This window comes from Alosa sapidissima, chromosome 1, assembly GCF_018492685.1.
Source record: "Alosa sapidissima isolate fAloSap1 chromosome 1, fAloSap1.pri, whole genome shotgun sequence".
NCBI lineage: Eukaryota > Metazoa > Chordata > Actinopteri > Clupeiformes > Clupeidae > Alosa > Alosa sapidissima.
The window spans coordinates 10,488,442-10,515,509 of NC_055957.1; the positions used below are offsets into that span (position 1 = coordinate 10,488,442).

Here is a 27,068-nt window from a genome sequence, read left to right on the forward strand (position 1 = left end):
TCGCCCGCCATGTACAATACAATACATTCTTAATGAACTAGGATTTTAATAGAATAAGTGTCTCTTACATACTATGTCACAATATTTATGTTAATTTACACACCAAACAAATGTCTAAATGATACTAAATTAATCAAATCACACTCCCACGTCCTTTGTACAAACAATGTGAACATGGCCGGTGCTTGGGGCTGATTACAAATATACAGCTCTGACCTCAATGACACATCGGGAGCGTGGCAGGAAAACAAATGTTTGGAGGTAAATCCTCCAGTTTCCCATCTGGCCACCCAGCAGCCACTCCAGATCAGTCCTGTCACGATGGTCTGAGCAAGGGGGACCCTGCCAGACAGACTCAACATTCATGCTGAATGTGTGTGTGTGTGTGTGTGTGTGTGTGTGTGTGTGTCTGTGTGTGTGTGTGTTATTGGGAGTATAAGGGGGGGGGGGTGAGTGGATGTGATGGGGGAGGCACTGCGGCATCCCCGATGGCCACAAGGCCAGTCTTGCCAAAAGCCCATTAAAAACAGGGCTACTCTTTCCAGTTCAGGGGGAATTATCCATGTAAATAACACGATGAGCTCACCCTCCCATCACGCACACACACGCACACGCACGCACACGCACACACACACACACACACATCGCTACAGTACATTTTTTCATCTGAACAGGGTGAAATACCAAAGCCCATTTTGACTCTTTTAACAAATACACAGTAGTTTGTCTTGTCTATTCACTTGACAAACACACGGGCAGGAGCACCGGTGACCTTCCTTCCTGTAGCTTTTAGAGGGCTGCTCCATTAACTGTGTCCAGTCTAGTCAAGGTGCATCAATACACCAATCCACTCACCCAAGCTTTCAGTGTTGCTGGGGGTCTAAGTGGTGCTAAATGATTGACAAGCACTTTTTAAATCTTAGTGTGTATGCGTGTGTGTGTGTGTGCATGTGGCAGAAAAACAGTCCAGCTGAAAAAAGGCTCTGAATTAACGCTGACATTTCTGTGCTCTTCCAGCGCCTCAATTGGGAGCTCTACTTGCCAGCTGTCACAGGCCACTGCTCACTGCCCAGCCTGTCCAGCCAGGGGACGAATGGAAGCCCATGGCCATCTGAACTCACATTTCACTCTGGGACAGAGGGGGGTTGGCAGTTGTTTTCCTATCCCTAGACATGTAAAACTACAGATGATTACTTTAAGCATGAATTTAGCTACAATGCCATCTAAGAATGTGTTTTTAGTTGGAATTAACGAAGATAGAAGACCTGCCATATGCTAGGTCTGGATCAGGATTATTTTGTTGTGCATCAGCAGTTTTAGGTCTTTTCATCGTGTGGTTTTGATAGAGAGCAGGGTACGAATTTTAGACTTTAAAATGGATGTGTGCGGTTTTGTATCTATTCATACATCCATTTAAATGGGAATGCTGGTAGGAACTGTACAACATGACAAAACACATAGCTAGGCATTTTAACAAGAGGGTGAGACTGCCTAGAAAGTGTCCTGCTACAACAGAAGTGTTTAAAAAAAGCCTCTGACTAAAAACTTTTAAATGAAAATCTCCATTTTTAGTGCTCTATGTAGAGGAAACTGACCCTATCTAACCTGTTTGCTGTAACAGCCATTGTGTTTTCCTAATTTCTCTAATATACCATATAGCAACACTATACAACAATTTGACACTTTTTTTTATGAAAAAATTAATTCTGATTAAATATGGCCATGTGACAGACAGATAAACACACCTGTTGCTCTCACTGGCCACTCAAACTAGATGCAATATGTAGTTCTGTGATCCGGGACAGAACACCCTGCAAAAATGAAGGAATAGATTTCACAGAGCTATCACAAACAATATTGCCAGAAAGCGACCAGTTAGCATATTACCAAACTTGTATCCATGCTAATCAGGCTGCTGATGGTGTCTGCAAGGTTTGCTGCAGCCTCAGCACCCCTGGGCTCTCTGTGAGCCATGGGCCCTGGTGCCCCCGCCCCGGTCTCGGCCAATTTTGCACACTGGCAGCATTCCTCTGTAGGCAGCCCCCCACAACAACAGAGAGTCTCCTGTGTCAGCCCCTGAGCGCGCTCAAAGCAAACACAGCAGGACGCGCGGGGAGCACACAAGAGGACATAGAGACAGAAGCCCTCCCGGCCTGCCCTCGTCACCCCCCCCCCCCCCCCCCCTCCACACACACCCCTTGCCGGCCTCTCCACACCCCTCACCGTCAGTCTCAGCCGCTGGCCTGTGAAGAGCCAAACAAAAACGCCGGCGCTAGAATGTAAACGAATGAATGGGTGGTGCAGTGGAGAGGGAAAAGAAGGGTAGAGTCTTTTTTCTCCGCAGCTTTCTCTACCACTCACTCTTTCTCTTTCTCTCTCTCTCTCACACTATACTTTTCTCTTCTTTCTGCCTCTGTGGAAACGTCTGTGCTGGCAAGAGCCCTCACCAACACGGCCCTTCAATACATCAACTGTGCCATCTGTTCTTCATATTCAAAGAGGGGGCACAACGAGAACCGTGCCATGGAAACCATTATCAAGCGAGGGAGGCCATGTTTGGAATGCGGGATTAGAGTGAGACTGTGAGGATGGCGGGCTGGGGGGGGGTTCTGCGTGCGTGAAAGTGTAGAGTATATGGCAGAGGAGAGGAGGGCTGGCTTTCTGTCAGGCTGGCTGGAGAATAGAGGGAGTTCATGCGGGCTAGTTGGAGCCTGTCAGAGAGGATGGTGAGTTCACATGGGAGCGTGGAGCAAGAGAGGATGGCAGGCGAGAGATGGGGAATCACTGCCGCACGGCCGAGCCCACAGCCGCAGCAGAGTTGACTAAGCCAAGTAAACTAAGAATGTCATCGAGGGACCGGACTTGCAGAGGGAAGTTCGGACCAAGAGACAGATCACGTCATCTAAGAAAATGCATGCTGAGATCAGACTGCACGTCCGTGTGCAAAACAAGGGAAAATATTACGACAGTTGGAAACATACTGCTTGAAAACAAGCTATCATTAGACATGGTTTGCGGGACAGTCTTTCGCGGTGGGCTTTTGCTTGTGACAATGTCTCTTTCTCTCTTCTGTGTGTGTGTGTGTGTGTGTGTGTGTGTGTGTGTATCTGTCTGTGTGTGTGTGGTCATAAGCCAACAACACCGATCTAAAAAAGGCTGTCAGGGCAAGGACTGACATGAAAGATGACTCATCCCAGTCGAGACTTTCCTGGATCAACATTCACAACAAAAGACATGGTCTGCCGCAACCTCAACCCATCTCAATATGTGCTTAGCTGTCTAATAGACAGTGTTTATGCACAGTCCCCTTACGTCTGCATAACCAAGTGACATCAAAGAGTCTAATGCACTCAAGAGTTCACTAAAATATTGTCTGCATTTAGATCCATTCAGATCATTTGCCTCTTCTCAAGAGTTGCCTATGTAGTGTGAACACAGCAGGCTCCATTATGATGGAGAATCAAACACCTTCACTTCTTAGCAGAGACCCTGCATGGAAGGTCAGGTGTGCACTGGCCTGTGTGTAAGTAGGTTAATCCCCCACCCCCACCCCCCCCTCTCTTCCTTTCTCCCTTTCCTCCCAGAACCACTGCTCGGGAGAATAACCTCTCCCTATTAGCCGACACAAGCACACTGGACTATTCTTAGCCCATCACAAATCTCTGCTCTTCTTCACGGCCAGAGAGGGGCTGCCATGACTCTACATGACAGATCTTCACTCGCTCTGACAGAGAGGGGGTGGATACACAAGAACCTGATCTCAGACGACCTGATCTCTTTCAAAACAATTAATTCTCTGCTTCCATTGTATTAACAGTACCAAATGAAAACTGTGTGATTATATGTAGGTTATTAACCGATTTACAGACATTATATCTTTGGATCTAGATATGGAAGATTGAAATCAGAGAGCTGTACCAGACTAATGCACAAAGGCATGAGAAACACCTGTATTGCTTTACTGAGACCACTACAGAACCCAAAACAGTGTAATGAGGTCAAAGGTCAAAGGTTTTAGCTCTAAAACGAATGCAGGCCATACATACAACTTAATTGAATTAATCAATTATTGCAACAATTCACACTATCGATCCAATCAAATAAGATCTTGCAAATTAATCTGAAATGGGTTGTATTTAACTAAAAGCACTATTACAAAGGAAAAAATGTTTTTATTAAAATAATCCTTAAAGTCAATCATTACCCATCTCGGTTTAATGTTGAGAGCAAATGTACTTATTTAAAGCAGAGCATGCCCACATGCCTGTGTGCAGCTTGAAGTGGCACGCCGATTTGTCACTCCCAAGAACACGTTCATGAATAAACATAATACAGACAACTAGGTCATGACAACCATTAGCCCATCTGTCTTCATTTACGTTCCAGTGGGTTTGATGCCATTCACTACATTTACTAATTAACTGTGGATCTAATTACACGAGCTTTAGCATAGGCCTACATGGGGGAACGGATAGGATAAACACACTTTCATCAAGACTGACTGTAAAAATGACGCATCAGTAACGCTTTACTAATATTGAAAAACAGATGTGTTTTTCTCAAATATAGGCTACAATCGTTGTGCCTGGATAACATTTAAAATATGAAAATACCTTGTGGATCAGTATGGGCTACTTACGCTTGATAGCCTAAGCGGCAGACTGCGATATTATTTGTTTTTCGTAATGGTCAATGAGGCAACACATCATCTTTCTCGGATGTGAGACTTTTCATGGCAGTCTATCACAAAAAAAATCTCTACACCGGATGCCAACACAGCCGAAAACGATCGTTTCCAGTGCCGCATTCGACTGTATCTTTTTGACGTTGAGAAGTCAAATTCCAGGGTCATCATTACGCATCACTGGACCAAAACAAGGTGTACCGTTATCTGTTGTTGTCTAAAAAATCGGCCACTCTTTTGTCTAAACAGCCTGAAGTAGAAACGTTGAAGGTTTATGGTTAGACCCAAATTTAGTGTTTCACATTGGGATCCTTCCGCATACCGGCCATTTATCAGTCCTATGAATATCTGTCCAGATAGCTAGCTAGCTATATGGCCGTGGGGAACCCAAGCGCGAGCGTATTAAGAGCTGGGAGAGTGAGGATAACCACAAAGTTCATAAGCAGCGGAGGCAGTAGTCTTAATCTTACTCTAATGGAGAAAGCGTTTGTTTAGTGTATCCATGCATATGCGAGCATGTGTATGCGTATTAGCCTACTGTCGGCCTGTCTTGAACATGACGCCCAATTGCTTGCTAAAATCCGTGATGGAATGGTCTTAGCGGCCTTACCTCTTCCAGGACGTTGACCGTGTTTCGGCAGTTCTGCAATCGGGTGGTGAAGCTTGATGTAGTGGGGGAGTTGTAATCCTCCGTTGTCTCCGAGAGAAACTCGGACACCGATATCTGATCCGGCATCCTTTGGCAAATTATCGCCCAGCACAATAGATGAAGGAAATTCACAGAATCAACACCATTAATCACAGAAGGTAAATGAGCTGAATGTGTCCTTCTTCAGACTAGCGTGACTGACAAAGATCAGCAACGATCTACAGAGGCAATGCAGTTTTGTTCACTGAACCCAGGGTCCCTATGAGCAATAGACAGAGCTCCCTCCTTTTCTTGATTTAATTGGGCACTCGCATCTAAATAACAACGGTATCTCCTGCCCACTTGCTTTGCCTAATCCAGCATAAGATAAAGGCTTAAACTGCACGAAAATATTTTCATTCCATCTCCCTATTTATATTTTGCATTGTTTGAGGAACAAAATGCAATCCCTTTATATAAAGGATGGTTCCAACTCCAACGATGGCCGTTTCATTCTCAGTTTTCCCTTTCTCTCCTCCGATTTTTCCTTCGTCCTGATGGTCTCTGCTTTCTGACACCAGCGCACGCACGCAAACTCATCCCCTCCCACAATTGATGACGAGGATAAACAAGGAAGAGGTCTGCGCATGCTTCAACACAATGCATAAACTCCATAAACTCATACATTAGTTTCGAATTTAAGTTAGGCGAAATGCACAGTTGAGTGAAAAACAGACTCTCCAAGTGAACGAATTCCATAGCCTTTGTCAAGTTTGCTGTATGATGGACGCAGGTCAGTGAAGAGACATAACTGGTTTCCAACCGCATCTCTATTTGTCTTACATACTATATACTTAGGGCCTATATGTTAATAGATGTGGGTTATTGCCACTTGCTATGTTTTTAAGATAGGCCTGCTTTAAGATAACAGACTTAAAATGGAGCTGCAAATTAGATCAATATGATAGCGTTATGTGGCCATTTGGAAATAGACTAGACATACAACCACTGCGTGAACCAGAGGAGACTTGGACGTGCGCTTTTTGCGTCTTGTCACTGCGAGTGCGGTTCACATAAGTCCTAGTTGTCAGGCTGTTCAAAAGTGCTCTCTTTACAATCAAAATAAGTTGTATGCAGAACACATATGATTCACAAAAATGCAACTCACCGATTCCAAAGAGAATCCCTGGAAGAAAAACTCGATAATCGCGATGAAGAGGACCTCATGACCGTGGGTACAGCAAAATCTATTTTAGACAACATAAAGTTTATCTCATGCGCAAAACCCGGGAATTGCATCTCAGTTTAAACATTTACTCAACTGTTTGCACTTTTTTGAAAAGACCCTTAAAATACGATGTTTTCCTAAAGGATGAACTTTTGGCTAAATCTACCAAATGGCCAGAGGCAATTAAATCGTGCGCACGACGACTGAACGGGGTTTACAATAAATGCTAAAATGCTCATCCTTGCAAAACACACCAGTGTGTAAAACGCTTTGAATTGTTATCCCGATCATATTCAGAATATGCAGTCCAGATACAGAGAGTGAACACTGCGAAAGCCACGCCTAATAACTTACCGAGACCGCGGCAGTTTTTTCCAGTTGTAACACTTCCAGAAATTCGGAAACACGTAAACTGTTCAGATATGGCTTTGCAGAATGTACCATGCTTCACTTGTTTGGCTCAATCCAAGAAAGGGTTGCCTACATCAGCTGCGAATCGAATACCCGTTGCTCGACATGCCTGGGGTGAGGGCATTGATTTCTCATCTGGAACTGGTGAAAAGATCAGCAGTGCGGACAGGAAGCGAAAATCAACCATGTGGGCCACAGGGAGTCGGGGGGGGGGGGGGGGGGGGGTCTTACAGTGGACAGGATCGGAGCGGGAATAGCACAGCAGCTGGGGAAACTCAGCCACTGTAACGGTATGGGGACACCACGAAAGAGCCTACATAATATAGGCTACGTTACATTTGTTATTAGATAAATAAAACTGGCACAAAAATCAAATGAAAATACATAGTTACACAGTGGTATAGCATTTTGACTTAATGAAGTGCGAATTGAGATATACCCGAATTTGCGCACATAATGTTTAAGGAAAAGCTAAGAATAGAAATACTAAATCACCAAGAGGGTTTGCAGGCAGCATCAAAAATTACACCACAGACAGAGAAAGTAATACAAGAGGGGGAAAAGTGCATTTATTGTGGATCTGACCAGAGAATGATCAAAACCAGGGCTGCTAAACATAGCCCTCTTCTTCCTTACATCTGGTTAGGATGTACACAGGCAGCTGGTCTAGTTTGTTTTACAGTCCATCTCCAAAAACCTTATCAGCATCCAACAGATGCATTCAAACTTTCCCACAAAAAAATTCAAAACCCAGCCATAGCTTCATTTTTTTCCTTTTCAGGTTTTAAAAAAATAAACAAGCAACATAGCTTTTAATAACACCTATATAAAGGCAATAAAAAACATTGCATTCAACACACAGGTAACACAGCTCCTTAAAAGGAAAAACAAAAACAAAAACAACATCAGAAGTTGTCCAGTTGAGTAAAAGTCTCTTGGGTTCCAGGAGGGAGAGAGAGAGGTTCCCCCCCCTCCACCCCTAGAAGCCCACTTGCTGTTTCACCTCCTATGCTGCTGCTGGCTCTGTGGCGGTGGGGTGCACAGGAGCTACACTCCAGCCACTGTGGAGAGGTCACAGCCACAGCTCTCCCACATGCCAGGGGGCATGAAGGGGCCTTGATCGAGAGGGGCGTGTCCTGCACTGCCCCTCCCCTTCCCTTCCCTTGCGAAGGGGGGGCTGGGCGTGGGGTTTCAGTCCGAGTCCGAGTCACTGCTGTCCTCCGAGGATGAGCTGCTGGTGGCGTCTGACCCGTCCTCCTCGTCTTCATCGTCCTCGTCATCGTCCTCCTCGTCGTTCTGACCAAACAACAAACGTATTATGTTACTGACTTTCTAAATCACTGGTCTGACACTGCACTGCTTCATCTTACCCCTAGCCCTTGTCCCTCGAGTGGCAAGACAGGGGTGAAAATATTCCCCTTGGAAATATGACACCACTAGCCTACCATGAGGGAGAGCCGGGATGATTAAAACACTTTTGAATGAAACGTAATTCACAAAAAGATCGTACCACACTGAAAGCTCATATTTGGCACTAGCAACCTACATCTGTCTAGCCTGGTAAACCAGACCCTGGAATCTTTCAGATTAAGGGTCTGGCCACGAGTAATGAAAATGGCCCAATTCGAGGGGCGGCACCAAGCATGCATTTGAAACTCTCACTACACGCAGTTAGATAACGCTACGACCAATCATAACAATTCATCAGTGTCAGTCATCAGTGTAGCTCGCCTTTGTCCCGCCTACACCGATTTGATTGGTCCCTCTCGCTCGAGAGATAGAAGAAATTTGGATCATTGCTCGTGGCCAGAGTATCTTGCGGGCACAATTCAAATTGTGCTCTCGCGAGAACTCCACGAGATTTCCAGGGTAACATCTGTCTTCTGTCAAGTGGAATGTGCCTAATTTTTTGTTCGTCCCTCCTGGTCGGGATGAATAAAACAGGCATGGGGGACAAAATAAAAATACAGTTTAAGCTATGTAAATGTCCTACAACTGTAATATTTTACAACATCCTAAATGGCCGTTACTTGACATCAGAAGTCATCACTACCTGCAGTAGATGTGACGAGTCGGCAGCAGTAGGCTATGCAGCATTCATATCAGATAAGTGGTAAAAAAGTTCAGCAAATTTCGCTGTTGCCGGACATTAGTTACATTTCGGACATGGCATGCTGTCAATTTGTGGGGCATCAGACATGGAAATATGTAAAATGCGTGAATTTCCCCTCAAATCGGCAATAACCCTTAATCCAAAACAGAATTGGGATACCCCTTCCTCCACAGAGAAATGGGATTGGGCCTAAGTATGGGATACCTAGTGCACTAACAAAGCTTACAGTCATCGCATTTAATCTCTCACCTCATCATCATCATCGTCTTCATCATCACTGTCTGTGCTGCCAGAAGACTCGTCGTCGTCGTCCTCAGAGTCTGTCGTGTCCGTCTTTTCGTCCTCTTCATCTGACTCTGACGTGTCCTGCTGGGGAGCACAAATTCACACCTTTCTCTCAAGGTTCTACAGCTCTTGGCCTCCCCATCTCTCTCTCTCTCTTAAACCCACACTCAAATGCAGACAGACACACATGCACACCCACACCCAGACACACGCACATGCAAGTATAATATATATATAATAACAATATGGGTGCCTGGCAGGAAGGACACTTCCATCCGGTCTAAAGTCTCTGTCTCTCTCTCTCTCTCTCTCTCTCTGTCTTTCTGTCTCTCTCTGTCTGTCTTTCTTTCTGTCTCTCTCTGTCTTTCTTTCTGTTTCTCTGTCTGTCTGTCGGTCTGTCTATCCATCTGACCATACAGCTTTCTGTCCATCCTTTTATCTACCTATTCACACACACATGCACACTCAAACACACATTTGTCTCAGCCTTTGAAACATCTGAAAGGACCAAATATATTACCATCACATTTTACATTGATAACAGATCTCCAGCGTACTGTAAGCTCAACAACAAATTAGATTTAGACCTACCCAACAATTGGCTTAACATTTGGCTACAGCTCTTCCATTACAGACCAAATGCTCCTGAAGGGCCCAATTAGATCACCCAGCTTTGCTGTAACAGCGTTATGACTGCACTCTGATATAGGGCACTCCGCTGTCTACCAAGTGCCCTTACAAATGCTAGTCCCCATCACTCTCTTTACATACTGTATGGTCCAACTCAGATCAGCATGTACAGCATGAGGTAAACGTGTGTTGTGGTAATGTGGGTGTGTGATGTGGGTGGGCGTTACCTTGGCTCGGTACGCCATGGAACGCTTGCCCCCCCCGGCCCCCACTCCTGTGGCTCTGGCACCTACCGCCTTCCCCTTGGTTATGCGCACTTTCGCTCCGGGACCTCGTGGCTTGGCCGTGCTCCGCCGTTTCTGATTGACGGAGAGAGGGTAGGGGGTGGCAGACAAAGGAGAGAGAGAGAGAGAGAGAGAGAGAGAGAGAGAGAGAGAGAGAGAGAGAGAGAGAGGAAAAAACACAAGAAGAAAAGAAAGGACACGTTTCAAAGCTCAAAGCACTGATTAGTAGCCCCAAACAGCAGCCAACAGAACGCTATTTATTCCGAAGAGGGTAGTTAATTCAGTTACAGAAGCATTGAAAGCCATCCCAAGAGCCAAAGCAGAGAAAAGTGAGCCTAAAGTGCTCTTTCAACAATGATAATGCACTGGTACATGAGCCTTCATGAACAGTAAATCAAGTAGGGAGGAGACTAGAGCCGAACAACGACTTTGTGTCAAGATAAATCAGCGAGAAAGCTTTTTATTTTCTTTACAGGCTAAATAGAGGCCAGAGTGTGAGCACAGAAGCCATTTAAGGAGTGGGTTAGGATTAAGAGCTAATTAAATAACAGCGCAGTCCAGTCCAGTACTTACCGTGGTGGAGAACTCTTTATACACAGCACGCTCCTGAGGAGAGAGGGACTGAAAGAGAAGGAAAGAGTTCATTACGTGTCTGCATCCGATACGGTCCGTTAAAGACTCCAATACGGCATCCGATAAAGACTCCAATACGGCATGTTGCCGAGAGATCCAAGATCGTTCAAGCACAGCACGTAGATGTATGTAGGTCATCACATTGGAAAAGTCCATAAACACTTGTGAGATTCAAGTCAAATTTCTAAAGTATAAGACAGTATAAGTATAAGTATACGTATATATACTCTTTTGATCCCGTGAGGGTAATTTGGTCTCTGCATTTATCCCAATCCGTGAATTAGTGAAACACACTCAGCACACAGTGAACACACAGTGAGGTGAAGCACACACTAATCCCGGCGCAGTGATTAGTGTGATTGTGTGATTGTGTGTATGATTGTGTGATAGTGTGATTAGTGAGCTGCCTACAACAACAGCGGCGCTCGGGGAGCAGTGAGGGGTTAGGTGCCATGCTCAAGGGCACTTCAGTCGGGCCTACTGGTCGGGGTTCGAACTGGCAACCCTCCGGTTACAAGTCCGAAGCGCTAACCAGTAGGCCACGGCTGCCCCAAAGGAGGGGGTTCTGACAAATCCCCCAGCAGAGCTAAAAGACCAGAGGCAGCAGTACGGCTGCTGGGGCAGAGTAGGAGCACAGGGGCCACCTACCTTCACCCACACCTCCAGCTCCGCCTTGTACTCCAGCTGCTGCTCCTCCACCTGCTTCTTGTACTTGTCCTTCTGGCTCTGGCTCAGCTTGTGCCAGCGCTTGCCGATCTCCACCATGCGCTCCTTCAGACTGAAGTGGTTCAGCTCGCCGTTGGTCAGCAGCTCCTGCGAGAACATCTGGTAGCCGCTCCTGATGCGCACGCACGCACGCACGCACACAAAGAGAAACAGAGAGGATGCTGAACGTGAGAGGATATCATGGCAGCACAGCAGCTTTTTCTGGTTGGCGATTACAATTTGAGGTGTCTGTATTGGATTTGCAAAAACACACAAATGCTCATTGTTTTTATAACAGTCCATCAGACTTCAATACTTTATCCTAATTAAATAAACTTGCTGTCAGTGTGCGCATACTCCAGAATCTGGAAGAATACCATTGCATTCTATTGTAGTAGCATTCCAGCTTTTACAGAAAACTCAATGCCAACATTAGCTGTGGAAATGTGGCTTGACTTATTTCACGGGTAACAGAAAAATCAATGAAACAAGCTACTGAGCAAGTAATGTTTGCTCGCATCCACCTCAGCAACTTCTCTAAAAATGTACTGTATGATCGTATGGTTGGATATGTTTCATACATCCCCATTTCATCTCGCTGTGAAAACACAAGCACTCAACTCACACAGGTGGTTTCTTCGGCTCGCCGTCAAACTTGGGCTTCCGCTGGCCCTGTCCAGCCGTCGGCGTCCGTATCTCCACAAGCTCTCTCTGCAGGAGAAACAACGTCAGTGTATATGTGACTCACACACGAGCACACACACACACACACACACCTGAAACATGTAAAAGAGTAATTGTGTACATGTCACACCAGCTAACATGGCATGGCATACACATGCAACTCTGAAGAAACGTTACACTTCAAATGACATTAATGACATGGAAACAGACATTCACGTTACCAACGCTGAAATGGATACAAATCATGAATACAACAACAATGGATGACACACGTAAATTTCAACAGTAATATTGCTGTACTGCATGTAACTGCAACCTGTACAACACAAAATTGGAAAAGCAGGTCAGGAAGACCATGTCTAAAGTGAACCCCAAGCCCAGAGGCTCCACCCGATTACCCGACAGAGGACGGGGTGGGGAGAGAGGACTGTTACGGGGTGACCAACACTTTGACATTTCTCCGGTACAGGTGAAAGGACAGTGGTCAAAACGTCTGGTCACTGACCACGGTCCGGTACTGAACCTCGTATCGCTTCTGGTCCTCCGCTGCTTTCTTGATCCATGGGATCTTCTCTTTCTTTTCCATGGCCTTCCAAGCAGCCTCCATGGCGTTCTGGGCCTTTTTCCGATCACTCTGAACCAACGGAAAGATACACAAGTATCTAGAAAAAGCCCAGCTGCAGGGCTTAGACCACACTTGGCTATCAAATAAAACCAAACAAGCTTAACAAACACACACTTGTGCATTGAAAGGTTCATACTGGAATTTAATTACCATATATATTAAAAAAACGTAAACCAAGAAGCAGCTATGCTCATTTTGATTAGGTGTTCACTGCCTTATGATGATTGTGTCAGCTTAAGCTCTACCAGTCCCCCAGTCAGCCACCAGGGCAGTGCTCATGGTGCACTCACCCTGTACTTGGCCAGGTAGTCACCGATCACGCTCTGTTGCCACATCTCCTCTGCCGTCTTGGGTGTTTCGGGGAGACGGGTTTTCTTTTTGTTGTCCTTCTTCTCTTTCATCGCTACACCTGGTGCCCAGTGATCCAGCTCAGGATCCCGACACCTCTCCTACAAAAAGGACACACACACCACAAATCAGTACCAAATCTCTCAGATGTCAGATCCCTCAACCCACGCCAAAAAGCATACTTGTCAACAGTAGAACACTAACTCCAATAAAATTCAATTTATCACACTTATACAAATAAATAAATACATAAAATGTTTTCCTCCTCCTGTATAGACCGTTTCAAGAGAGTTCCACTATCAGCATCATAGTTGGCCCCACAAGGCTTCCGTTTTAACATTCCATATGTTATCTTAATGCAGAGGAAGTAGATTGGGAACTAAATAGATTTTGTTTTTATTGTTGAAAGGGTCTATTAACAGAGTGACACACCCACCTTTGCTGAGGGGGACTTGGCCCGTAGAGGGCTGTTTGTACTGTTCATGGCCAGCCTGGAGCCCGGCAGCTTCTCTTCTCCCAGCACCCGATCCCTCTCCTCCTCCGGCAGACTCTATGGATGGAAGCACGCACATGTGTTTCGAGTGAATGCCATTGAATAAGCCACAGGGCTTAAGCGATGCAGTGGTCTGATTACGATTGGAAATGTATTAATATGCACACTTACCTCTAAAAATCGCTGGAGGTCGATCTCATACTGCTTCTTTTTCTGGAGATGAAAGAAAGTTCCTTCACTGCCACAAATGTGATTATCTAGGCCTGGTCAAAACCTATACTATTTAGGTCTATCCAAATCTTAAACTATCTTTAAAAGGAACACAACTGTTAGAAAGATCCTATTTAATTCCATTTCTTTTACTGATTGAGAGCAATGTATCCATATCAAAGACAACAATATTTTAAGAGCCACAGTTAAATGAATGCCCTTAGATTTAAACGATGACACGTTTAGTAACTCAAACCCTTCCATCTCTCCCTCTCTGAGGCCTAACCTGTTCACAGCGTTTCTGGAACATGTCCTTTTCCTTCTGTGTCATCATCTTCCACTGCTTGCTGCACAGCACCATGCGCTCCGTGCTGGGCACGTCCTTCATGTTCACCATCAGCTCAGCACAGTACAGCGAGTAGCCATTTCTGAAAAAGACAGGCTTACTTCACACCGGCTCAACAAGTCAGATTTAAATAAAGAGATAAGTATGAAAAAAACCCAGATCTTTGTTATATGCAGACATTAATATCTGATTTGGGTAGAATTTACACTGTGATGTGACCATGGGTTAGTCAAATTTATCAGAAAAGATTAACTGTGCACCATAATACTCTTCATCTAATGACTTTGCTGTGAGGGAGGAAGGGGGACTGAATGATGAAAGTCTGACACTTACGGTGGAGGTTTGGTAGGCCGGCCATCAAACTTATCCTTGAGCTGCCTCTCGGCTTTGGTCAGGACAGACTTCACGTGCTCATCTGAATTGGAGTCGGGGTGGGCCTCAAAGTATATCCTCATGCTATCCTGCAACACACAACAGAGCCAGGGCCACAGGAGGTCAAGATGCTAAAGCATCTGAAGGATGAATCCATATGAACATACTGCCAAATTCTGCATGGAGTTATCACATTTCACGGAGTCAAGCTTGCAAATAACCTCTGTATGCAAGAGAGATTACTTGGTTATAAGAGAGGTTGAGGGGATCAGGTTTATTTTCACTTTAAGCTCAAGCTTTTGGCTCATTATACACCCAGCAAGTCAAGTCAACCCAAGAACCAAAAGGCCGACTGACTGTGATGGAGGCAAAAGTCAGTGTATTGGCTGACTTCCGGGAATGAGGTAGGCTGAGTAGACGCGTGACGAACTCGCTCCCACAACCACACTTTATAACGCATCTTTCAAACTTCTCCTTGTTCGGCAATTTATCTTTAATAGACACGTAACCTGTTGTTAACCTTACGGACTACCCAGCAATGTCCAAAGCAAAGGGTAAACAAGATAAAGACAATTCTACGTCCTTAGCTAGCATAACTATGACTGAAATTAGCTCGCTGTTGGAAGAACACAGAAAGTCTCTGGCAGCCGATTTTAAATCCTCATTTGACTCAGTTGCATCCACACTGGAGAATCTACAGACCACAGTTACAGATCATGGGCAAAGAGTCGCTTCTCTGGAAGAAAATGCCACTGACATCGACCACCGTCTCGTTCAGCTCGAGAAGACCTGCTCCACTTTTCAGCAAGTAAACAAGTCACTCAAGACCAAGGTAGCTGACCTAGAAGGGCGCAGTAGACGCCAAAACATCCGAATCATTGGCCTACCTGAGGACACTGAGGGCTCTCAACCGTCTGCCTTCTTCTCACAACTCCTAATGGATGTCTTTGGCTCACAGATCCTCTCTTCTCCCCCTGAACTTGACCGTTCCCATAGAAGCTTTGCAGCTAAGCCTGCTCCAGGAGGAAGGCCACGTCCTGTAATCATACGGTTCCACCGCTTCCAAACGAAGGACCTGGTCATACGCGAGGCTCGTAAAAGAGGCGACCTGTCCTACCAGGGCCATAAGATCCGCTTCTACGATGATTACAGCCCCGATTTGTTGAAGCAGCGTGCTGAGTTCAAGAACTCCATGGCAGAGCTCTACAGGCGTGGATACAAGCCGGCTCTCCTCCATCCAGCCAGGCTCCATATTATATTGCCCAGCGGCGAGAAGACCTGGCTCCTGTCTGCATCGGACGCAGCCAAGTTTGTCCAGGACTTGTAAGATAGGCTAATGTAAGACTTGTGTGACTTGTAAGGTACTGTATGTGAGCGAGTGAGTTGATAAGCTTTACTGTTCATGTCTAAACAATGTCATTGCCTCTCTAGTCTACTAATGATAATGCCTGCGACACGCTTTTTTTTTTTTTTTTTTTTACTTGCTTGTTTGTCTCGCTCGCTCGCTCGCTCTCTGAGTAGGCTAAGTCTGAGCTAGTTTTACTTCTCATGACAAATTGTCTGACAATGATGTAGGCTACATGCCGTCTAACTGGCCTAAGATGCCTGTTTTTTTTTCTCTTTCAAAACGTATGCCCTCAACATTGTTTTCTTTTGCTCTCGCTATGTCCGTTTTCCCCCTTTCATTTCAAAATCTGTTGGCTATGCAGATTTACTGTTACATTATGGTAAACAGGCGTATTAGCCAAAGCAGGTCGATTGTTCAATGTTAGGCTAGCATAGCCCTTGCCTATGCCTGTATGCAATTGTTACTATATTACACTTGAAGTAAAAATGGTTAAAAATGTGTTGACTGCACAGTTTGCGTTAGGAAGATTCACTATGCTGATCAGTGTATCAGAGCGTTCCTTGTTGCTGTCTCTGGAAGCAATTGGATTGGGATTTGGGGTGGGGGAATGGGTTGGGTGGGGGGAGGGGTATTTGTTTAATGTATTTTTAATTAGGTTTCATTGTGTGTATTTTTTCACTTTTCTTTCGCTTTTGCTGGCGTGCTGCTTCGTTTACCCATGTCTACCACCGAGAGGATCATTCCTCCCTTTTGTTGGTGCTGGGCTGCAGGTGGGGGGCGTTGGTGGCGATCGACGTAAACTAATCTGTTCCTTGCACACACCCTCAAAATAAGCCTATCATATGGCATCAAACTTAAGCTCCTTGCCTACATCGGGTGGTGCCTTAAGATTTACTAGTTGGAATGTTAGAGTGATGAATTCTCCTGTCAAACGCAACAAAGTATTACACCATCTAAAATGTTTAAATACTAAAATAGCGTTTCTACAAGAAACCCATCTTAAGCCATCTGATCACCTAAAGCCGCGTAGGGGGTGGGTTGGTCAACTCTACCACTCCTCATTCTCAAGTAAGGCTCGAGGGGTTGCTATTCTTATCCATAAATCAGTACCATTCTCCGTGACCAACATTATATCAGATACAAACGGGCGGTTTGTTGTCATCACAGGTAAAATAGGAGGTAATAGTTTGATGTTGGCAAATGTATATGGCCCGAACTGGGACAATGATAACTTTTTTAAAAACTTTTTTTTCTCTCTTCCTGACTTTCTCACCAGCTCATCCTTGGGGGGGATTTTAACTGCTGTCTTGACCCTTCGCTTGATCGTTCATCCAGCAAGCCCTCTGCTGTCTCTAAATCATCTAAAGTCATACAGACGTTTATGGAGCAATATGCAGTCGCTGACGCTTGAAGCTGACGCTGCCTGGCGCTTTTTCAATCACAGTGTGAAACAGTTCTCTTTTTTCTCTCCTGTCCATGGCACTTTCTCCCGTATTGATTACTTTCTCATTGATAATAAGCTCCTCTCGTCAGTCAGATCATGCTCATACAGCCCCATTGTGATATCAGACCATGCAACAGTCGTTCTTGACATCTCTCTTCCTGGCAGATCTGTATCCCGTTCCTCCTGGCGCTTCAATTCCTTGCTACTTTCTGACCCTAACTTTATCACAACAATTAGGAGCCGCATCAGTCTTTTTATTTCCACCAATGTTAACCCAGATGTTTCTGCAGCAACAATCTGGGAGACATGCAAAGCCTACTTGCGAGGGGAAGTAATATCCTATTCCGCCTACCAGAAAAACGTTACCGCTGCCCAGAGTATCAGCCTCTCCAATGAAATATCAGAACTGCAGTCCAAGTGTGTAAATTCACCTGACGCAGATCTTTTTAAAGACTTCACTCACTGTTGAAAACACGTCATAAATATGTTGAGTTTGGAGATAAACCTAGTAAACCGCTAGCTCACCAAATCCGACAATCGTCTTCGTCACAGAATATTACCCAGATTAATACTACTGATGGAACAACTATCAACCCGCATATAATCAACAATCAATTCAGGGATTTTTATGCCACATTATACTCTTCGGCAAGTTTAAATGATGAGACGCAGTACAAACACTTTTTAACTCTTTAGATCTTCCCTCCATTGACCCTGAAGCATCATCTAGGCTGGATGGACCCTTCACTATTGCTGACCTTAGAAATTCTTATTCTGATGCAGAATGGAAAATGCCCTGGTCCTGATGGCTTTCCTGCTGAATTTTTAAAAGCCTTTGCAGGCCAAATATCCCCACTTTTACTAAACATATTTAATGAATGCGTGCCCATACAGGATGGCGTACTCCCCTCTACATTACGACAGGCCACTATCTCTCTAATATTAAAAAAAGGACCCCCTCAGTTGCAGTAACTATCGCCCTATCTCTTTGCTATGTGCAGATGTCAAGCTGTTGGCCAAAATGCTGGCTAAACGTCTGGAATCTGTCCTACCAACTATTATTTCCCCAGACCGAACAGGATTTGTTAAAGACAGACATTCTTTTCACAACATCAGGCGCTAATTTGATATTTTATACACACCTACACACTCTGACACCCCTGAGCTGCTTATTTCATTGGATGCGGAGAAGGCATTTGACCGTCTTACCTGTTATATGCATTGAGGCGTTTTGGTTTTGGGTATACATTCATTTCATGGGTAAAGCTTCTGCATACATCCCCTCATGCTCGCGTTCGCTCAAATAATGACTACTCAGATTACTTTCCCCTCGAACGTGACACTCGCCAGGGCTGCCCACTCTCTCCTCTATTGTTCGCCATCGCCATTGAACCACTGGCTGCGGCCCTCAGGTCCAGCCAGGTGTCAGGTATCTCAAGGGGTGGTATTGTTCATAAAGTGTCGCTGTATGCCGATGACCAGACAGGTCCATCCCCCTAGTACTAAAATTATTGACAGAGTTTGGGCAAATTTCAGGTTATAAACTAAATTATCACAAAAGTGAATTAATGCCAAACAATGCTGCAGCCATAAACTATCCCCTATTTAAGTTACCATTTAAGACATCACTGGATAATTTGAAATACTTGGGTATCTATGTAACTAAAAACTACTCAGACTTATTTCAATATAATTTCTCCCCTTTGCTGGCCAGGCTAACCCAGGACTTCCAGTGATGGTCTCTTTTGCCTTTATCTCTTGCTGGTTGGATAAACGGTGTTAAAATGAATGTGCTCCCTAAACTTTTATATCTCTTTCAGTGCATACCTATTTTCGTTCCCAAACATTTTTTTAACTCACTTGACAGGACAATCTCTCAATTCATATGGAACAAAAAGGCCCCTAGAATAAAGAAAGACACCCTTCAAAAACCCAAGGAGTTGGGGGGTCTAGCTCTCCCTAACTTTTTACTTTACTACTGGGCAGCAAACATCAGAGTCTTGTTGTACTGTTGCCACAACAATAGTCAACCCCCGCCATGGTTGCAGATTGAGGAAGATTCATGTGGTTCTTCATCTTTAATGTCCCTTTTGTGCTTCCCCACGACTGTATCGCCATCTGCACTCAAAGAGCATGATTGTTAAAAATTGCCTCAGGATCTGGACTCAATTTAAACAGCACTTTGCACAGCAGACTATACCTGCCTTGACCCCTGTATACTCTAATCCTCTATTTACTCCCTCTGTGATTGACAAAGCTTTCCTAACTTGGAGAGACCAAGGGGTTGTGTCCATAGACCAGCCCTACATTGATGGTACTTTCGCTTCATTTGGACAGTTAACTCAGGCATTCAAACTGCCGGCAACTCATTTCTTTAGATATTTGCAAATGAGAGATTTTGTTCGCAGTCACCTCCCTGGCTTCCCTGCCATTCCTCCCCACCCTTATAGACACTATCCTCAAAACTAATCTTACCTCACCTTACCTTACACTATTTCAACACTCTATAACACTCTTCTCACTCATCAGTCCTCGTCGTCCGATGTTCTACACGGTGCATGGTCGTCAGATTTTAATATAGAGATAGGGCCTGCGGTCTGGGATCATGCCCTGAAGTGGGTTCACTCATCTTCTATTTGTGCTTGTCATGGTGTTTTACAATGCAAAGTTGTTCAGAGTCCATTGGTCGAAAAGTAAGCTAGCCCATATATATCCTGGCACTGATTCAAGCTGTGACAAATGCCACCTGGGACCTGCCAGTCTCGGTCACATGTTCTGGGCTTGTCCCGCCCTCGAGTCGTTCTGGGATGGTGTTTTTGACTCTCTTTCGGCCATTGCTTCTGCCAACATTCGCCCCTCACCTTTAGTTGCCCTGTTTGGTGTCCTACCAATGGGTCACTCGCTACCGTCTTACTTTTGTGAGCTTGTGGCTTCTCTCACGCTGTTAGCAAGACGCATTATATTGTTACACTGGAAGAACCCCCGCGCTCCCTCTCACTCCCAGTGGATAAGGGATGCACTCTATTTTATGAAGCTGGAAAAAATCAAATACTCCCTTCGTGGTTCCATTGCAAAATTTTCTAAAATCTGGGAGCCCTTTCTAGATCACATCAGGTCTCTCCAACTAGATGGTTTACCTTTAGATTAAGCAGCCGCGCCGACGTCCTGCACCCCTTGCCTAAGTCTACTTTCCTCATATTGGTAGCATGTAGCACAGCAGCACTTTGATTTGAATTCAGTTTTTTGTTGTTGTTGTTGTTTTTTGTTTGTCTTATTTCGTTTTTGTTGTAGGTCTTTTTATATTCTCACCTTTGTTAGTAGTGCCTCACTCAGCAAAAATGAATTCCTGTATCTCTTTCTCTTCATATTTGAGTACTGTTTTCATGTTTGTATATTGAAAATGACACAAATAAATCATATATATTTTTTTTTTAAAAAGTCAGTGTATTGTAGTCTCCCCCTGAATTTCATGGCTGCATCGTCCACTGTGTCTGCACCTGAGTGGTGTATATTGTATGAACAGCTGATTCTGTTACTGAAAATACTCTGCTGTCAGAGGAGGGAGGAGTGGCTGGGACAAAGGGCCTCTCAAACAGGCAGCTGATTCTGAGGCCTGTCTAGTCACAGTCTCTTTGTTAGGGAAAAAAGGGAATGTAAACTATGTTCTACCTCGTAATCTTTCTGCAGCTCCAGGGCTTTGCTGATCCACTTCAGACGTTTTTTGTCAGACAGCTGAGACCACTGTCGGCGTAGTGCCTCCTTCAGTTCCTTCTGGCTAACCTAAGTGAATAAGACATACATAACAAACGTAAGATAAATATCTGCCAAAAAAAGAAGAGCTTTGACTATTTTTGTTGTATCTTGTTAATTGTTAGAGAAAAGAGCCTGGTCAAAGGAAGGCAAGTTTGTCACATCTACAGTAATAAACAATCAGTTACAAATCAGTTACAAATACTATGTGTCATTACACCCTCTGACATCTGTGTAGGACGGGGTGGGGGGAGAGGACTGTTAGGGGGAAATATGGGGAAATATCTAGAGAAATATGTGATGCAAATCATTCAAATTCCTCAAATGTGGTCAGACTTACATCTGGGTGAAGCTTCATGTAGGTCTTCTTTTCGTGGTTGTACCACAGCTGCTGAGGAGTTTTGGGCTTCTCAGGGAGGTCAGACTTCTTTCTCTCCTCTATCAGCTCTGGGTGGTCCTCCCTGGAATAACGCAAAAGTAATGTTGCATACAGCCCAAAAGAAAATGCCCTGGTATGTCTCCAACAGTGTAGATAATTTGGTTAAATTGGTGCTTACTTAAACCGTGCCATGTTCTTCTCAAAGGACTCCTTCTCCCTCTGGAACTCTTGGATGTATTTGAGCTGAAGAGAAGAAAAGAGCATATTAAGATTTTACATTTATTGTTTGTGAACCAAACTAAGCACGTTTTTCCTCTTCTGCATAGCGCAATGTTGTACCTTCTTCTTCTCTGGGAGTTCTTTGTACTTCTTGGATAATATCTTAGTGAGATCAAGATTACTCATCTCTGGGTGGATCTTGGCATATTTTGCCCGTTTCTCCATAAAGAAACGAAAGTAGGGAGTTAAAGGCTTCTTTGGGAAGTCTGGATGTGTCTGAAAATAGAAGAAAGGGTTAATGTGTTGCTGCTGATATTGTGCCTTATGCTGAGAAAGTTACTTATAAGCTGTTCAATGCAGTTCATAATGAAATGATCAAGAAAAATAACTTAGATGCATGCGAGACATCTTTTGTACATGCATATTACAATTGTTAGGGTTTTGTCTTGAGAAACATGCCTTTAATTTTTTTCCTTTGTATGGATTCTTCACAAATTCAATGGCATCCACAATAAGTTCGGTCATAGTTCTATATTTGCGCACCTAGAATTAAAGAAAAACAGAATGTAAGTACTTCCAAATAGGCGGAGAGAGAAGAGGAACCATATTTTTCTGTCCATGACTAATTAACATTAAATACTGTATATCAGATCCAACTACTGCCACAAGATCTTTCCTAACATTTTACTGCAACTGGAGACATTCCATTACAAACAATTATTAAACAACCCCATTTGGTAGGCTACCAAAGCATCAGGCAACAAAGTACTTATTGTCCACTGACACTTCAAAGTTGCTCCATGGACATACCTCACAGGAGAGCTTCTGCCACTTCTGCTTGCACAGATCTCCTGAGAAAGAGCCAAAGGCCACTTTCTCCCAGTCAAAGTGAGACTCCGTGGTCTTGTACTTCATGGAGTCACTATCAGCCAGTAGGCTGCGGATTCTCTCCAGCAATGTCAGACAGTCTTCCTTCCTCCACAGATCATCTACAGACAAATGCAGGGACAAACTTGATACAGAAGCACAAACTTAGTCTTGATTAAATCAGATAAGCACGTAGCATGTTTATATGTTGCAGCCTTGAGCTTAATGGTATTGAACAAGCAATGGGTCACCTGACTCTGACTTGATTCGTCCAGTCTTGGTGGCAGAGACACTTGTACTGCCATTCATGATGGAGACTCTGTGGGCAGTTCCAAATGGATACAGCCCTATAACATCCAAAAACACAAACAACAATCAGATCAGTAACGTTCAGCCCTTCTAGACCTTTACAGTCGTTGGCAGACAGTTCAAGAAGAATCTGTATTACGTTGCAAATGAACCTGATAAAAGTGTTTCCCCACATAAACTGCATCTCACATAACCAAAGACATTACAAAATCGTATGTTGCATAGCGGGTGTTCACTAACTGGAAAGGTAACAGATAACTTCTGACGTTCCGACTTGACACAAAATTGCCATTTAGGACAATTCAGGACCAGACCCAGCCTTGACTCCGCCTATGCATCCTCTCCCAATGAGGAGACGCATCACTGCGATGTGATCGGCCGCTGAAACAAAACGCGATACGGCTAAAAGCAGATGAATAATAGGAAGAACCATCGTTTTGTCCTCTATTCTTCCCCCGATCGATAATAATAATGTAATAATAATAATAACGTTACTTAATGGTTGTAAGAGGAGGCTGCTGCCAACGACAACCAAGCGGTGCTGACCCAGCCACGCCACACCACCGGGGGTGTCTACATTCTGCCGGGGCTGGTGACAGGGTGAGGGCTATTTAAATCTTAACCTTGAAATACTCCTGTAGGAGATGGTTAGTTGTAATTTCGGTAGAGAGCGACGTTTTATAACATTTCAAAGGCACAGATTGTGTGTCTCAGTAACGTGTCGACGTTACCGCCGTACCTGTGAATGCTTGAACAATGCTTGTGGGCCGACATAACTGCTGTATTCTCGGCAATAGTAACGTTAACGTTAGCTTTCTAAAGTTAGTTTCGCGGCTAAAATACACCATATGTCAATCTTGTTTAAAGCAAATAATGTATAACATAACTTGGAAAACTGGTAACGCTGTAGATACGGTACTACATGACGTTACATACAGTTGGGTTTAATGTTGTTTGGTGGTACCTTTTGAAGTTACTCAATGCACACACATGCTACAAGGATGGATTTTTTTAACCTAGTGATTGATGGCTAACTTGATACGTTTAAAGATGGGAAATGTGGTGATGCACTGGCATATAACACATACCGTTAGCCGTCACATAGCTTGGATATTAACGTTTACGTTAAGCGGTTTTAAATTTCAAAGCTGTCCCCAGCATGTAACTAAGAAAGTTCTTGCCCATGGGTCCGAAGTGAAATTGAGGCTGAACTGGCCTCAACGTCCGCTCAGCCGTCCAAGCTAAGTAGGCATGCTCTCTGACCTACATTCCGATTAAGGCTAACTAGGCTACATTGTGCGATTGCTCCTCTGACATTTAGCTAACTTGTAATAATTTAACGTTTGATATACTTTTGGTAGAATTGAAAATCCCCCTCTCATCTAAAAGTTGCAATTTAGGTTATACGCATTTTAAAGTTCTCCTGTCTAGAAAACCTTGTCCTGTCTAGAGAATTTTGGCATGTTAGGCTATGCTAAATTAGCAACCTAATGTTAGCTAGCTTAGGTAAATAAGCAATATCACCTCGAGCGTCGTACAGAATAAACTTAAAAATGTACGCACTATACCATTAACTTGTGCAGGACAAAGTGTTCACGTCTTCGTAGGCAGGTGTGATCCGAGGTGAATTGTGCTGGTTAGCCAGCAAACGTAGCTAGACACAGAGTTAGCCTAGAGTGACAGATCTTTCTAGCGCGAGCCAGCACGAACACGGGCGGAGCAGTTTCCAAAGGTAGCCTACGTAACGCTACTTATCCGCCCGCCACCCCCAAGCGGTGACGCCGCTGTGCAACCGTGCGAGGCGCCGCTTTTCCCGGTTAAAGTGTCATCCCCGACCGCTCTCAAGGTCGTCTTCATTTAAAACCTCACTGAACAAAATGACAATATGCGAAACACTTAGAAGGAAATGTTTACGTTAATTGTCATGCATGCAACAAATAAAAAAAGTAACGTCAGCTTAACGTTTTAACAAGCAAAGGTAACTTAATGACAGGAAGTGTTTGAAAATTAATTTATGATATTGTGCATAATTAAGGATTCTTGATGTGTTTCTGTTGTTGATCCATGCCTGTGGTTGACAGTAGTGTTGAGGCACGGTGGTGTTTCAACATGGGAAGTTATCGATACACCGACTGTTGTCTGCTTGCATACCCCGTAATGGCGCCCTCATTCCGGCAGGAGTCAGCACGCAGTTTCCGCTGGCACGAAAGCTATAGGCAGATGCCTCGGCAGGGTAACATGGTCGCAGTTCTCAAGCTCGAAATATTGAAAGGTTGTCGTCTATCTGATTTAAATTTTAATTATCTGTGAGACTAATCTCAGATTTTTGAAGCACGTGAATTTCATGAAAATAATTTGTACTGTGATGGATATAGCCTAAAATGAATGCTATTTAGACGACAACGAAATATTCACGGAAGCAGACGGTGTAGTTTTATGTTTAATCTACAGAAAATATGGAATGATTTAACCCTTGTTACAGCGACTGAAAATATAAAAATAGCGATGAGAGCGGTACCCGCTGTCTCTGCCTTCCCTCGCCCCAAAGCTCTCACTGCAGAGCCGCCATGAATGTTACAAAGACTCGGGGACGAACGGTAGGAAAATAGCTTGGAACGTCGACAAAAATATCCAGACTACTCACCTTTTTCGATACTTCAAAAGAGTCAGCTTTTCAAAACTATGATATAATCGAGTTGTTTGTTTTCGTGATGTTTAAGTTCCTTTTTTTCAACGGTAAACCCCGGGGAGTCAGGTCGAAACAGATCCGACAAAAGGAGCGTCTGGTTCGGTATGAAACTCCGCCCAGCGCCGCAGGGGGAGGAACTCCGAAGGAAAACATGCGAGAAAAATTGAGACAAAGAAACCGTATGAAACTTCATAGAAAGTGCGGCCGTTATTAATAAGGTCTGTTTATAATCGTAACTAATGAGCCTATTTAAAATATAGCCTACTGTTTTAGGGTTATTTGCATGGATTTCGCAACACAGCCCATCAGCGTAGGCCTACCTAAAGTTTGTCTTAGCCTACTATTGAATTCGCTACCAATGCACATTTGTATGAAAACACTTAAAAAGTAGATGCAATTTGTTTGTTTTCTAATATTCTGTCGGTCGCAGACTCCCGCATGAGCAGGGATTCCCAGCCAACACCGAAACCAAACACGCTTTTGGAGCGTGCATCCTTCTACGCAACCAGCTTGTTGAAATATGACGAGCATTCGTGTTTCAATGAACCTTAGACTACCTGCTATGACTAATTTTTATTACATTACATTTTATAGAAAACCATGTAGCCTAGGATATTTTGATAGCGTAGCTTGTAGCGTAAAATATGCAATGCACACGTCGGATTGCTACTGTAGGCTATCTGCCACGTTCCCGTTGACGAATCGTGACACTGTGTTGGAAATAGGCCTAGGCCTATGGTCTCGTAGAGTAAGGATTTTAAAGAATGTTCAAAAACCTAGAGCCAGCGTGAAGTGAGAGTTATGTCAAAATATGTAGTAGTGTGAGATGGAATCGAATAGGCTACAAACGTCACGTTGCCGTAGGTTTATTTTTGGGAAACGGACCAATAGGACAGAGAAAGGAGGAGTCGCGCAGCCTCCTGACAATACCATACTGCCTTCACGCCGACCGTAAACTGTCCGAAAAAAAGTGTGTCCATGACATCAGCTTGGAAAACAAATAAATAGGCTACGTTGTAAGAATTGCTTACTATGGTTGAGCAGAAGGGAAATGTCTCTGGCGACTGTTTCTATCTCTTAATTTAGTGATCCATTACCTTGCCTATTTGTAATGAGAGTGAGATTCGCCTCTTGTATCAGGGATGGACAGGATGAGTACAGAAACCTGGTCTATGACTGTGCAATGTGCAATGGTGCAGGCTCAACCATCTGCAGCTGAATGCAACAAAGACCAAGGAGATGGTGGTGGATTTCAGGAGCTCTAAGCCACCTGCCAGTCTCCATTGAAGGGGTCAATGTGGAGGTGGTCAGCACATAAGTACCTGGGGATACACATGGACAATAAACTGGACTGGTCAGCCAACACAGATGCACAGTCAGCTTT

General features: G+C 44.2%; 2 protein-coding genes across 5 annotated transcripts in view; both read right to left on the reverse strand.

The window, feature by feature from the left end:
* Positions 1-7,079, reverse strand: part of asap1a (ArfGAP with SH3 domain, ankyrin repeat and PH domain 1a) — a 38,164-nt gene extending 31,085 nt beyond the window's left edge. For all 4 annotated transcript variants that reach the window (XM_042100397.1, XM_042100379.1, XM_042100388.1 and 1 more), the window contains exons 1-3: positions 6,895-7,079; positions 6,481-6,559; positions 5,295-5,421 (exon numbers count right to left, since the gene is read on the reverse strand). In XM_042100397.1, the coding sequence (XP_041956331.1) occupies positions 5,295-5,421; positions 6,481-6,539 (186 nt within the window). In that variant the 5' untranslated portion in view covers positions 6,540-6,559; positions 6,895-7,079. The remainder of the gene's footprint in view (positions 1-5,294; positions 5,422-6,480; positions 6,560-6,894) is intronic.
* Positions 7,080-7,495: 416 nt separating this feature from the next.
* On the reverse strand, positions 7,496-26,156 carry ubtfl (upstream binding transcription factor, like). The gene is made up of 20 exons (XM_042100423.1): positions 25,640-26,156; positions 22,938-23,033; positions 22,630-22,808; positions 22,279-22,362; positions 21,940-22,095; positions 21,779-21,843; positions 21,562-21,682; positions 21,141-21,251; positions 14,641-14,768; positions 14,248-14,389; positions 13,923-13,964; positions 13,695-13,808; positions 13,201-13,359; positions 12,791-12,919; positions 12,227-12,312; positions 11,545-11,734; positions 10,837-10,884; positions 10,207-10,338; positions 9,314-9,433; positions 7,496-8,247 (listed from the first exon to the last, which is right to left on the reverse strand). Exons 2-20 carry the CDS (start codon positions 22,993-22,995, stop codon positions 8,143-8,145), a joined length of 2,169 nt encoding a protein of 722 aa, XP_041956357.1. The 5' UTR covers positions 22,996-23,033; positions 25,640-26,156; the 3' UTR covers positions 7,496-8,142.
* Positions 26,157-27,068: the final 912 nt, after the last annotated feature.

What these genes read in the sequence shown, in the direction of transcription:
- ubtfl (XM_042100423.1), bottom strand. Translation starts at nt 22,995, where the DNA reads ATGAATGGCAGTACAAGTGTCTCTGCCACCAAGACTGGACGAATCAAG. An exon ending in AGGTTCAGTACCGGACCGTG is followed by an intron (nt 12,313 to 12,790) that starts GTCAGTGACCAG and finishes TTTCTCCTGCAG; the next exon opens with AGAGAGCTTGTGGAGATACG. An exon ending in ATAAAGAGTTCTCCACCACG is followed by an intron (nt 10,339 to 10,836) that starts GTAAGTACTGGA and finishes TCCGTCAATCAG; the next exon opens with AAACGGCGGAGCACGGCCAA.